The 12,959-nt window shown below is 34.9% G+C and overlaps 1 protein-coding gene across 2 annotated transcripts in view; it reads right to left on the minus strand.

The window, feature by feature from the left end:
- The window catches only part of ASTN2 (astrotactin 2), a 1,134,072-nt gene that overhangs the window by 487,884 nt on the left and 633,229 nt on the right, over positions 1–12,959 (minus strand). For both annotated transcript variants that reach the window (XM_051979519.1, XM_051979520.1), the window contains exon 13: positions 2,802–2,990. In XM_051979519.1, the coding sequence (XP_051835479.1) occupies positions 2,802–2,990 (189 nt within the window). The remainder of the gene's footprint in view (positions 1–2,801; positions 2,991–12,959) is intronic.

Below are 12,959 nucleotides of genomic sequence, written 5' to 3' on the forward strand. Positions count from 1 at the left end.
ATGGAAATGGAGATCAAGAGAAGCTGAGTGACTTGCCCAGATTTAAAAATGACTAAGGATTCAAATTCAAAACTTGTTGACTCCAAGTTCAGATAGAATACTATCTTGTTAACAACCAGAATTTAAGTATTTACTTTATGTCAGGTACTGTAGTACAGAGGACAAATAAAAAAAATCTTACTTTCTAAAATCTTATACTTTTTGGAGAAAAAACATCAATACACATATAAGTAAATATAAAATGCGATGTACAAAATAAGTACAAGAGATTTTTTTCAATAAGAAGAAATACAATAGCATTGGGGAGAGAGTGTAATAGAATCAGGAAAGGCCATATATAGAAGATAATACTCAAATTGTACTTTCAAGCAAACTTGAGATTCTAAGAGACGAGTCAGAAGGGAATTAGGTTTAGACATGTGGGACCTGAGGTCACATCAACATTCCTGAGGGAAATCAGACACAAAACAGTTTAATGCATGTCAGCCAAATATAGATTTTCCAAATCTTTTTCTGTGAATGACAGGATTGGACCTTGAACAAATACTTCTCCTTTCTTATTTATTCTAATCCTCACATTAAAATAATAGTACCTTCAGTAGTCAAAAAAGCACTGTTAAGAGCAATTTCTAATCAATTATTGAGTATTTTTCCCAATGTCAGGAATAGGGGGTAGGATATAGAGCCCCTTAAATGCTCTCAGCTACAATTTCTAATGTTCTAGTTGCCAGGGGTCTTACTTACGGGGGCAGAGAGATAGTGAACCATATCACCCTGATGGGACTAGGACTTCAGTTTACAAAGCAATCCATAAGATGCAATTCAGAGAGCTTTCTGAATAAGGAGACTAAATCTCTGGGCTACTGTGCAGGAAAAAAATAGAGCTACTCTTTGAGTTAAACCTGAGAGAGTCTAAAATTAAGTTTAACCCCTTTCAAGCAGGACTTTGTAGGATGATTATTCATATATGGATCCTCAAGAATATTTTATCTAGGGCATTTATCAAAACCCAAGGCCAGGAAAATCACTAGAGAATGAGATATAAGAGAGATGGACAGGATAAAGCCTACCGGTCTTTATAGGAAGCTCAGCTTGCAAATGATAATTGCTAAAACATGGACAAGATGAAAATTGTCATAAAATGTTGACATGCCTGCTGCTTCTAGGATGGTGTCTCCAAGAGCTGTAAGGACATATGAAGTATATAAAGCATTTTATGATGCCTTCATCCTTAGTTAAATCATCCTTGGCAATATCATTGCTAATGAAAACTTGCTTGCTGTTTAAATGGAAAGGGATGGGAGTGGGGATCCCTTACTACAGTTGGTTTCAGAGGTTGTCCAATAGGATTGATAATAGGGTTGAGGGATCCATTTTTCAATTCTGAATAGAATGGGTTGTCTTGATTTGAAACTGTGGTTCTGAATTAGTCATGCATTTTGGATCAAGAAGGCAGATTTCTGTTCATTAATGGGATAAGGTTCTCAATCCCACATAACATGTCCCTAATATAAACCTAACCTCTATCTTGGAAAAGAAAAAATCAACCTATATGAATCTTTAAGGATGCAGAACTTAGACTGAAAAAGATAACATTATTTTACCCTTGAGAAAAGAGCTAAGGGGAAATTTTATGCACTAGCAAGAAGAGACGTGATTAATGGCATATCATATAGCTAGCAATAGTAAGAAGAGATATAAAGACGGTCATCTGATATCATTCCGTTAACCTTAATTTCACTCTCTTTGCTTCAAATTGCCATCCCTCTTCTTTTCTTTTTCAATTGGTCAAGAGGATGTCTGTCCATATCTACCTCTCTTCTAGCTATTTTCTCTTCTGGAGAATATAATTATCAGTAGCACTTTCCTTCTTTTTTCTCTCTTTTCCTTTATCTAGGAACTTAGAAGTTCAAATGACCTCATTTCAAGATATGCCCAACTGGGAACATGATAAATAATCTATTGTCATCCTCTCTTCAGGAATAATTGTGTCATATTTTTAGGATTATTGTTAGGGATTCTATTTTCATTATATTTGAGTCATTTTTTATAGATATGCATGTTTATACTGAACTAGGAATTTCCCCAGATGGTCCATGTGCTCAATAGCTTCCAATTTATATTGAGTTTATGTGGTTGTTATTGAGCTAATAATTTCCCCTATAGTCTGTGTGCTTCATCGTCTCTATTAAATACCACTCTCTCTTGAGCAAAATTCTGTCATTATTTTACAGCACTGAACTTTCAGCCATCCTAATGACTAATGCCTAGATCTAGAGAATACTGACCCCAAGCAGATTTGAGGTTCAAGCAAGCTTGATAAAATTGAAGAAAACAAGAATGTACCTTCCCCAAATCCTCTCATATTTTGCAGGTTTGTTAATAAGCAGTCCTTGGGATAATAGGCCTTTAGACTCTCAAAAGATAAATTAGAATCAAGAACAGCTCAAAGTGAAGTCAATAACATTTAAGGAGCAGATTACCCCCAGTATTGGGAGTATCTGAAAGCATCATATGATTTAGATTTATAAGGAACTTTAGAAATCATCTATTCTGGCTCTGTCATATTACCAGTGGAGAAACACACTTCCATAGAGATCCCTCATGTAGGATATAGAAAATCATGCATGGAAACAGAAACATAAAGAAACAAGAGAGAAGTTCCAGTGTGTTCAGTTAATATATTCAAAGGCACTTAATAGTAATGTTCTACTCCCTTTCTGTTATCCTGCATTTAAATTGAATATCTCAGACACAATTGTTATTATATCAATAGAGAATAAAAAAGGTCCAACTCATACCTGAAAGTCATCTGGAAGACTTGACCCTGGTTGACATGCTGGCTCCTATTGTTGTAACCATGCAACATCTCCCCAAAGAGAGTATCGTTGAACTTGGAATCAGGCTTGAGGCACTTGGGACCCTCACAAACATCCGATAGCATGAGGCAGGATTTACCATCTGGAGCAAGCTTATACTCTTCCACACAGCTAGGAAAGACAGTGAAATAATTAGAACCATACCCCAGCAAACATTGAGAGGTAATGGAAATAATGATGAACTGATACTCAAGAGATCTGTGTTTTAATCATGAGTTTGTCATTAATAATATGGATTTGAGAAAAATCATGTCTCTTGTCTGGGCATCAAGTTCCCATTTAAATAAATAAGTTTTATTGGATTACCCCTAAGGTATCTTACAATTCTGCCAGCGTGTGAGTCTACATTTTAACAGTTTATTTTCTTTTTTTAAAATTATATTACTTTTATTTATAACTTTTGTTTTCATATTTCACTCAATTCTAAAGATAATCTTTCCCTCTCCTATCCATCCACTTATCTCTTATAACAAAGATTTTTTTTAAAATATAAGTTTAGAAAAAGTTAGCAAAATTTACCAACCTATCAACTATAATTAATTGCATATGAATATTGCACATCAAGAGTCCTCTGCCTTTCCAATGAATAGAAGTAGGCATATTTTCTAGATTATTCTCCAGGATGAAGAATAATCATAATCACAAAGTGTTCAATTTTATTTTTTCTTTTGCTGCTATTTGTGTTGTTATAGCATTTTGTATAACTTTTTTATGATTCTATTTACTTCCCTGTTTCAGATCATGTAAATTTTAAATGATGTCTTTATAAATTCATATTTGTAATTTCTTATGGCTCAGTACCATTCCATTACAGTCACTTATCATAATTTGTTTAGCCATTGGACAATCTATCAGGATCTGCTATACTTTTCCCTATTTATTTGTTACTACATAAAGAAATGCTATGAATATTTTGGTGTATTTAGGATTTTTTTTTTGTTTCTATCTTTGATTATTTGCCTTGAAATAAGATCTCCATGTCAAAGGATATCAATAGTTTAGTCACTTTTCTAAAAAGCATAATTCTAAATTGTTTTCCAGAATAGCTAGACCAATTTATAGCTTCATCAACAGTGTATTAGCATGTCTGCCCCCTTTTCAGCCTCACCCATATTGATTATTTGCAACTGTTGTCATCACTGCCAATTTTCTGGATGTGAAGTAAAATCTTAGTGTTGTTCTCATTTGCATTTTTCTTAATTATTTGTAGGAATCTTTTATAAGGTTGTTAATAATTTACAATTTTTTTTGGCTGAAGCAATTAAGGTTAAGTGACTTGTATGGGGTCACATAACTAGGAAGTGTTAAGTGTCTGAGACCACATTTGAACTCAGTTTTCCTGACTTCAGAGCTGGTGCTCTAATCACTGTGGTACCTAGCTGCCCCTAATTTGCAATTTTTTGAGAATTGTTTCTAACAATCTTTTTTAGGACCCTATCTAACTCTAACATTCAATGTTGTAAACTTTCTTTCAGCTCTAGTACATTATGATTAAAGGCTTTCCTGTGTCTACTCTTTTTTGTGATTAAGCATGAAAAAAGCAAAATCAAAAGATACCATTAACATTGGTCTAAAAGAATATCAGTTCACTTCAAGTAATTCTTTAAAATAATAATAATAATTTATTTATATAATAAATTTTCATTTTCAAAGCACTCCACATACATTCTCTCATTTAAGTCTTACCACAGCTCTACAAGATGAGTATTATGAATTGATTATCCTTCTAAAATTAATAAGTAATTACCTGAAACTAAACTGAAACTCAGTCTTTTCATGTAACCATGCTTTAAAATACCGGAGGAAGGATTTGAACTCAATTCATGGATTCTAATTGCACCCATCTATTAATACTGCTTAGTGGGACATATAATCCTAGGCATAATTCATAGGCCACAGAGACATTCTTCAAGTAACTTGTTAACACATAAATCAGCTGTTAAAGAAAGGTGCTTATAATATTTGGGGGGAGTTCAAGAATACCAACATATTAATTATACAATGCCTTCTTTAAACCATTTTCCATGAACACAGAGACCTGGAAAAAAAAAAAAGCATAGCAGAACAGTTGGACAGGAAATTACCAAGTAGTTTTTCAAGACAAACTGAATTCCCAAAGTAGCTGTCTACTATGTCTGAAAACTGTAGCAAAAACTAGGCTTTAATCACCCTTGTAACAGCAGGGATGGTCCCTTCAGCACTGTGGACAGCTCTTAGCACATTGCTTTCATTCGAGTCACAAGCTGGAAATACAAATTGACACATGGCAGCAACGGCTGTCCTGAACCTCTAATCACCCAACTCTCATGGCCAGTAATGTCCCCTAGAAAATGTCCTTTTGGCAGGGTTATATTGATGCAGCAGGCAACTTGCCTATGATGACATATTTAAAACATCTAGTGAGGCAATAAGGAGGATGGGAACCTTTATAGGATCACAGATTTTGGAGCTAGAAGGGGCCTTAGAGACCATCTAACCCAATCTCTCTTTTTACAGATGAGGAAACATAAGCCCATAATGATTAGAGGATTTTCTCAAGGTCACACAGGTAGGAAGTGACAAGAGATAGAGTTGGAACCTAAGTAAGTTCTCTGATTTAAATCCATTGTTCTTTCTTTCTATTGTACCATGCTGACTCTCCTTCACTGGCTTTAATGTGGGCTGGGTATCTTAGTGTAGAGGAAGAAGAACCAACTAGTCACAACATTTTTTTCCTATGTGGAAAGCTGTAAACAAAATACTACAGGAAATGAAGATACTGCTTTTATCATCATAATCATTCACTTTTTCTATACCACTTTAAGTTTTTTTTTTTTAAACCCCACAAAGTAATAAGTGAATATATTATTTTCCATATTTTTATAGATCAGGAAACTGAGGCACACAGAAGCAAAGTTACTTTTTCGAGATCACAGCTGGTAAATGCTAGATAGAAAATTCTAGTTAAAATATTTTGGTACCAAATTTAATTCTCTTTATACTAAATGGTACTGGTTTTGAGAAGCTTGCAGTTAGACTGGGGGAGTAATGCCCCAAATTCTTCATACTATATGAGGCTCTCAACTCACTTCTTACATCTTGATCAGCTCTGTATTGAGCAATAAAATGTTATAGAGGAGGGGGTTGGTGTGTTAGATAAGCTGAGGATAAGCTAGGAAGCTTTCCCCAGGGGAGCCATGTATGACTGAGGCAGAGAGAATTTCCTTCTTGATGATTCTGCCATGTTCTGATGAATGAGCCTCCTGTATGCTTAGAGGAACATGCTTCTTCATTGCCAAATCAGCAGTGCTATGTTTTTGAAAACCAAAGGACAAGTACAAACACCAGCCCCAGACATAAGGCCTTGAATGCTAGAAGATCTCTTTTGGGAAATGCTTAAAAGTAGCTATCCCCTTTTACATGCAGTGCATCAGTTTCTTCATTTATGGACTGAGTTGTAGAAGATGCTTATCCAAAGTATAATGAATTCATTTTATTTGAAGTTCAGAGGATCTATGTTCAAAAAACAGCCCTGCCAATTACTATGTGACCTTAAATAAGTCACATCATTTCCTTAAAGTTCAGTTTGATAGTTTGAAAACTAGAATTAAGAATAATAATATCACCATAGAGATGTTGTGAAGAAAATATATTCCAAAATGTCTCACTCTTATATGTCAATTATAAAATTGACTATAAAATGTCAATTGTTATTACATCAATAATTCAAAGATTTATGGTTATATTAATTGGGATACATTTCCACCAGTAGAGATGTCGACCACTTATTGCCTTAGCAAATGCTCTTTGTAAAATGGATCTTCATAAACAGGTGTGTATGTGTGTGTGTATGTGTGTGTATATATGCATGCGCACACATGGGTGTCTATAAAATTTGGTGTACAAAACTTTTTGACAACAACTTTTCCATACTTAGCATTTCTTATCAGATAAGAAAGAATCTATCTATTACTGCTTCAGTACTCAAAGCTTTGAATGTTGCTAAGCCTATAGATTCAGTATTGGAGAGGACATAAGAGGTCATCTAGTTTAATGCCCTCTTTGCAGTGAAGAAACTAAAGCTGAAAAATGCCAAGTAACTTAGCCAAAGGCACTTTAGTTATATGTAACAAATCCAGCTTCCTCAATTTCAAACCATTGCTCTGTTAGCTCTTTTCATGGTCCTGAAAAGTATAATTTGTTCTTTACAATTGAAGCTTAGCTTTTATAATCCCAGGATTATCATCATGCTATGATGAGGTAAGGGAGTAGCAAGATTCCTATTACAGAACTTATAACTTAAAGAGATATTACAAATTATCTGTTCTAAACCCTTCATGTTACCAGGGAGGAAACTGAGGTTCAAAAATTAGGTGTCTTTCTTAATATTATACACTGGACTAGTGATAGATTCAAGACTGACTTGTGCTTCTGAATTCCAACCATTGTTCCTGTTATACTACAACAATATACTGTTCGATTATATATACAACCACAACCACTGTTCACAGTGATGGTGATAGTATTATTTCAAGGATAAGTGAGACTTACGGGATTTAGCTCCCAGCTCAGAAGATTGCATCAATCTCATCTCTAATATCAGGAAACTAACCTGGTGGTTATTTATTTCTTTATTTTTGATTAGGAAGATATGGATGAAGTCCATCCATTTTATTATTTTTCCTTGAGAATGAGTAGAGAGGATATAATTTTATCTGAAAAGAGTTAATAAACTACTTAGGTGGGAATAGTAATAAATGTGAGTTGTTATTCCAAGGTAGCGATATTCAGGCTATGGAAGACAGATAATGATGACACTAAAAGGAAACAGGGAGAAGAAAGCCACAGAGTATGAGAAAAGCAGCTGTAGAGTAAGAATCAGGAGAACTGGATTCAAGTCTCATCTGCATTATTTACTAACTGAAATGACTTATTAACATTATGTACTGGCTGGACTAAATCACTTCATTTCTGCTACATTCAGTTCTTTCATCTATAAAGTATAATAACTTTCATCTTTCCTATTTTTGCAGGGTTGTTGTGAGAATCAAATGAAGTAATGAATGTTAAAACACTAAAATTTTTTTAAATGGCACTCAATATTAAGTTACTATCACCTCTATTAATCATTGCATCTTCGTTCATTCATTCATTCAATACATGCATATTATTGCTGCTGTTGCTGCTACTGCTATTACTACTACTACTACTACTACTACTACTACTGCTACTACTACTGCTACTACTACTACTACTACTACTACTTCTACTACTACTGTTATTATTATTACTAGTACTACTATTGTTATAGCTACTGCTGATGCTGCTGCTGCTACTACTACTACTACTGCTACTACTACTGCTGCTGCTGCTGCTACTACTGCTATTACTACTACTGCTACTGCTGCTGTTGCTGCTACTACTACTACTGCTATTGCTGCTGCTGCTGCTGCTATTGCTGCTACTATCACCCCCATTATTTTTGTCCAGTATTGTCAAATACCTAGTTCTAGGGAATTTAGAAAGAAGAGGAAATATATTAATCCCAACTATAATCTTTCTGTTCCTTTCTATTTAATGAAATGATATAGATCAATTCTGAATTATAGTACCCCTTCTAGGTATAATTTTGTGCATATCTTTCTCCTTTGAGGGCTTAATATAATAACAGTGACAAAAACAACAACAACAATGAGCATTTAAATATCATTTATTATTTTTCAGGTATTGTGCTATGCAAACCTTATCTCATCTGGTCCTTACAACAACATTGGGAGATAGGTACCATCATTATCCTTAATTTACAGATAAGGAAATTGAAGCAGATAGAGGTTAAGTGACTTGCTCCGGGGTCTTTCTGATTCCAAGTACAGCACACCATCCACTGTGTCAGCTCGCTGATCAGATGACATTTTGGGAGAGATGAGAAAGACAGGAGAGAATAATATCCCCTTTCCCTCCACATGCACCAGTACCATTTAATTCTGCTTCATTGAGTCAGGTGTTTCATCAGGACTAAGTTGTAATAGAATCTGGATAGCAGTGTTGTATAGAGAAACAAATGCCAGAGTTTGGGTCTCAGCTCACATATTCAACAGATGTTTGATTCTAAACTGAATCTCTTACTCTTTCTAAGCCTCAAGTCCTTTTACCTTCCTGTCTGCAAAGTGAAGGGTTAGGACTAAGACTCCCTTAACTGACTGCCAACCATGCCTGCAATGCACTCTTTACTTACTTCTAACCTTAAAATCTCTACTTTCCTTCAATTCATGTGCTACCTTCTACAAGGAGCCTTTCCTATTCTCTCTTCTCAAATATTTTACATTTATTTTTGTATCTTTTATTATATAGGACAGCTCCGTGATACAGTGGATAGAGCATCAGGTCTGGAGTCAGAAAAACTTGAATTCAAATCTGACCTCAAATACTAACTATCTGTGTGATCCTGGGCAAGTCATTTAACCTGTTGGTCTGTTTCTTCATCTGTAAAATGAACTGAGTGTAAAGTAAATGGTAAATCATTCCAACAACTTTGCCAAGAAAACCCCAAATGGCATCACTCAGTGTTGGACATGGCTGAACAACAACAAAAATTTTTTATATATTTCCATGTATACCATTTCATTTTTGTCTTTATATTCTCAGTCCCTAATAGAGTGTATGATATATAAGTAATTAACACATATTTATTGATTAAATGATATGAGGCTATAATCTTTCCCTTTCTTATAGATAAGAAGATGACACAGGGATAAAGTATGTAATAACCTAGAATGTAATGAGAAGTCCAATAAAGGACACATTTGATATCATTTTCTCCCCTAAATGCACAGATTTGAAATATCAAAGAGTCAGATTATAAGGCTTTTATGATTAAAAGTTCCTACTTTTCATGGAATATAAAAATTATTTTCATGTTAAACCATATTGTATGTGCTACCAACACAGAAGGACACAATTCTATAATCTTGTTTTAAGAGTAAGCCTTGGCTTTGCCTTTAATCAATGATGTCAAGAAACCTGATCCCCAGGCAATTGATCACCAAAAACCCTAGATTTTTGTCTCTGATTTACTGCTGACGCTGAGATTCACAGGATCAGTGGATTTAGGGGAAATGTCAATGTAATCTAGGTCAGGAATTCTTAATGTTTTGTGCCACAGACCTCTTTTGCAATCTGGTGAAATCCTTGGACTATTCTTGTAATGCCACAGAAACTGAGGCAAGATAAGAGACTAGAGAGTTTTCAATATTTTATTTATTGGAGAGCTTAATTGATTGACTGGATAGGACTCTTATCTCAAAGTATCCAGCGGTGAATATGAAGCTCCAAGGTTTTTTTAATAGGACTTTTATAGGAGAAGAGAAACAAAGGTCGGAGGCAAAGAGCAGGAATTTTAAGGATGGACTATAAATTCGGTTCTGATAGGATGGGGGTGAAAACTATACATTCTTACTAACTGGGAGGTAAGAAAAATGTCTGGCTAGAGAAAGGATGTCTGAAAAAACAGAAGTAATGATGTCAATTAGGTATCTAAGGTAGTCTTATCTTTTGGAATGTTTAGAGAAGGTAGTACAGCCCTAATAGACAGAAAAAGGGGGATGGGGGTTGCATACTAACTCAGGGAAATGGAGATATTATTCAGGGAAACTAATGCAGGGAAACTGAGGTAGAATAGTTCAAGGAGACTGTGGCATAACATTCTCATGATAATCATTGTAAATATATGTATTTTTAAACTAAGTATTACAAAGGAAATCAATCATATTTAACTTATCAAAGTATTATTTTTTTAAATAACCAAGTTCATGAACTCCATGTTAAAAATCTTTGATTCTAGAGCAATCCCTAAGTTTTATAAAGAAGGAAACTGAAAGCCAAAGAGATGACATGATTTATCTGAGTAACAAAGATACTAAGCAGCAAAAAGCAGGATTTGACTGACTTGATTCCAAATCTATATCTCTCTCTATGAAATATTCTTGTCTCCTAACAGGATTTCTATCTGTGAGCTTGCTTTGTGACCCTGAGCTCCCTTCCAGCCCCATCTCCAATTCTTACCTGATAGTAATAAAGTCTACTTATTGCCAAGACCTTTAGTGGTGCCATTAGCCTCTGGTATCAAGGACAAATAAAAGGCATACATTTGCCTGAAATCTGTTATACTAACATGAGTGGCTTTTTCCCTCCAGCCACCTTGGGGCACAGAATGGTTTATTTGAAGGTCTGTTTAGTTTTTTTGGTTTTATTTTTTCTTTTAATTTTATTTTTGTACCATGCCACATAATTATACAGCTCCTTTGGAACATTTTGTCGTCTGGGAGATTTTCTTACAGAAAGTCTAAAGAGCGTAGGCATGTAGGAACTTGGCCAAGATCTGCAAGAGCTATATTTATACATATGCAAAGAGGAATAAATAAATTAAGTAAGCAAGTAGATACAAAATAGGAATTTTCTCTTAAGGCATGGACTTAGTTGCCTTCACCTCCCTCTTCTTATGGGAAAGAACATTTATAGATATTTATTCTTTAAACTCACTTTGTGGAACCAAGGGGCTAGCAAGATTTGGAAATCAACTGTAAATAAACCAATTAATAAAAATACTGAGTGTATTATGTATTCAGAATGTTGAATTAGATGTTAAGAAAAAAGCAAAGTTTAACATAGACCTTGTCCTTGTCCTTGTCCTCAAAGGACTCATAGTCTAAGAAGTGTATTAGTCAAATCCCAGGCAAATGAAGATTTTTAAGGTTATTGGAGATATAAAGTTAAGGAGAATCAGGCTTGGGGTTAGAAGGGATAGTCGAGGACCTACCACATAAGGTCAATAAACTTTTATGAAGTGCCTACGATGTACTAGACACTTAGCAAATCACTAGGGATACAAAGAAAGGCAAAAGCTATTATGGAATTCAGTCTTAAAGGGGAAGACAACATGCAAATAACTAAATACAAACAAAATTTCTCTCACTCTCTGTCTCTCTCTTTGTCTGTCTCTGTTTCTCTTTTTGTGTATATGTCTCTCTCAAACTTAAAAGATATTATAGATAATCTAGTCAAAAGAGAAGTCAATAATCTAATTAGCAGACATTTATTAATTGTGGGACAGAGAAAGCAACTGACCTTTCTGGAACTTCCTTTCTACCTCCTTTTTTTAATAGGAACATTTGCACTGCCTATATCAGATGATGTCTGCAAAGACCAAAAGGCAGTGACTGTGAAGTACTTTGAAACCAGAAAGTGAGTTACAATGAACCTTAGCCTGGGAGTTACTCCGTGTGGACTCTGGTCCTATCTTTCCCAGTGGCTACTGCCACTTTGAGATTGTTGTCTTTGACTTCAGCTAATTCTGACTCCTTCAAGTGAGAGATCATTCTTCTACTCTCTTGATGTCTCTCTGACTTAATAAAACCAAGTCCTCTGATGCAAATGACTTCCAGGAACCTTCAAATGGGGTTCAGTGTTTTGATGAAAGAGTTTATCTGAAGTGCAAGTAATGTTCCATTGCTAATAGGTCACTTTCAAAGCCTTATAATATTAATGTTGGTTTTGAAGCCCCCTTAATTTCTCATTTTTTCTTTGCATTCTTTGGAAAGGACTAATTGGATCCTGAATTTATAGATGTGTTTATCCAGACATGGACCTTCCTGCACAAGGGCTGAGACATCCAGAAAAATTCTCTTACCTACAAAGCAGATTCTGCTCCCTTCTACCCCCAAACATCCTCATTGATACTATATATATTCACTCAATCCACTTAAACTGTTTCAGGACATAGTTTGAAAGACCATCTCAGGAAAAGCTCAACAAAGGTAGAATGACTAAGTCTTTATTATAGGACTCTCAAATTTAAATAGTTGAACAATATAGGAAGAAAAAAAAAAGCCATGAGCTTAGTGCCTAATTAGAAGGTATAGTTAGTTAAAATAAGATGCTACCAGATGGCTAGTAGCTCTTTCCCAGCTTCACATACTGACATTTCCCTTTACCCATGATGGCCTGGAGAGGATTGGGTAAGCTGAGATTTCTAATGCATCTTCAGTTGAAATTGCCTTAAAAACTGATGTAAGGGCATGTTTCATGCTATTATTCTGAGGCATA

This window comes from Antechinus flavipes, chromosome 2, assembly GCF_016432865.1.
Source record: "Antechinus flavipes isolate AdamAnt ecotype Samford, QLD, Australia chromosome 2, AdamAnt_v2, whole genome shotgun sequence".
NCBI lineage: Eukaryota > Metazoa > Chordata > Mammalia > Dasyuromorphia > Dasyuridae > Antechinus > Antechinus flavipes.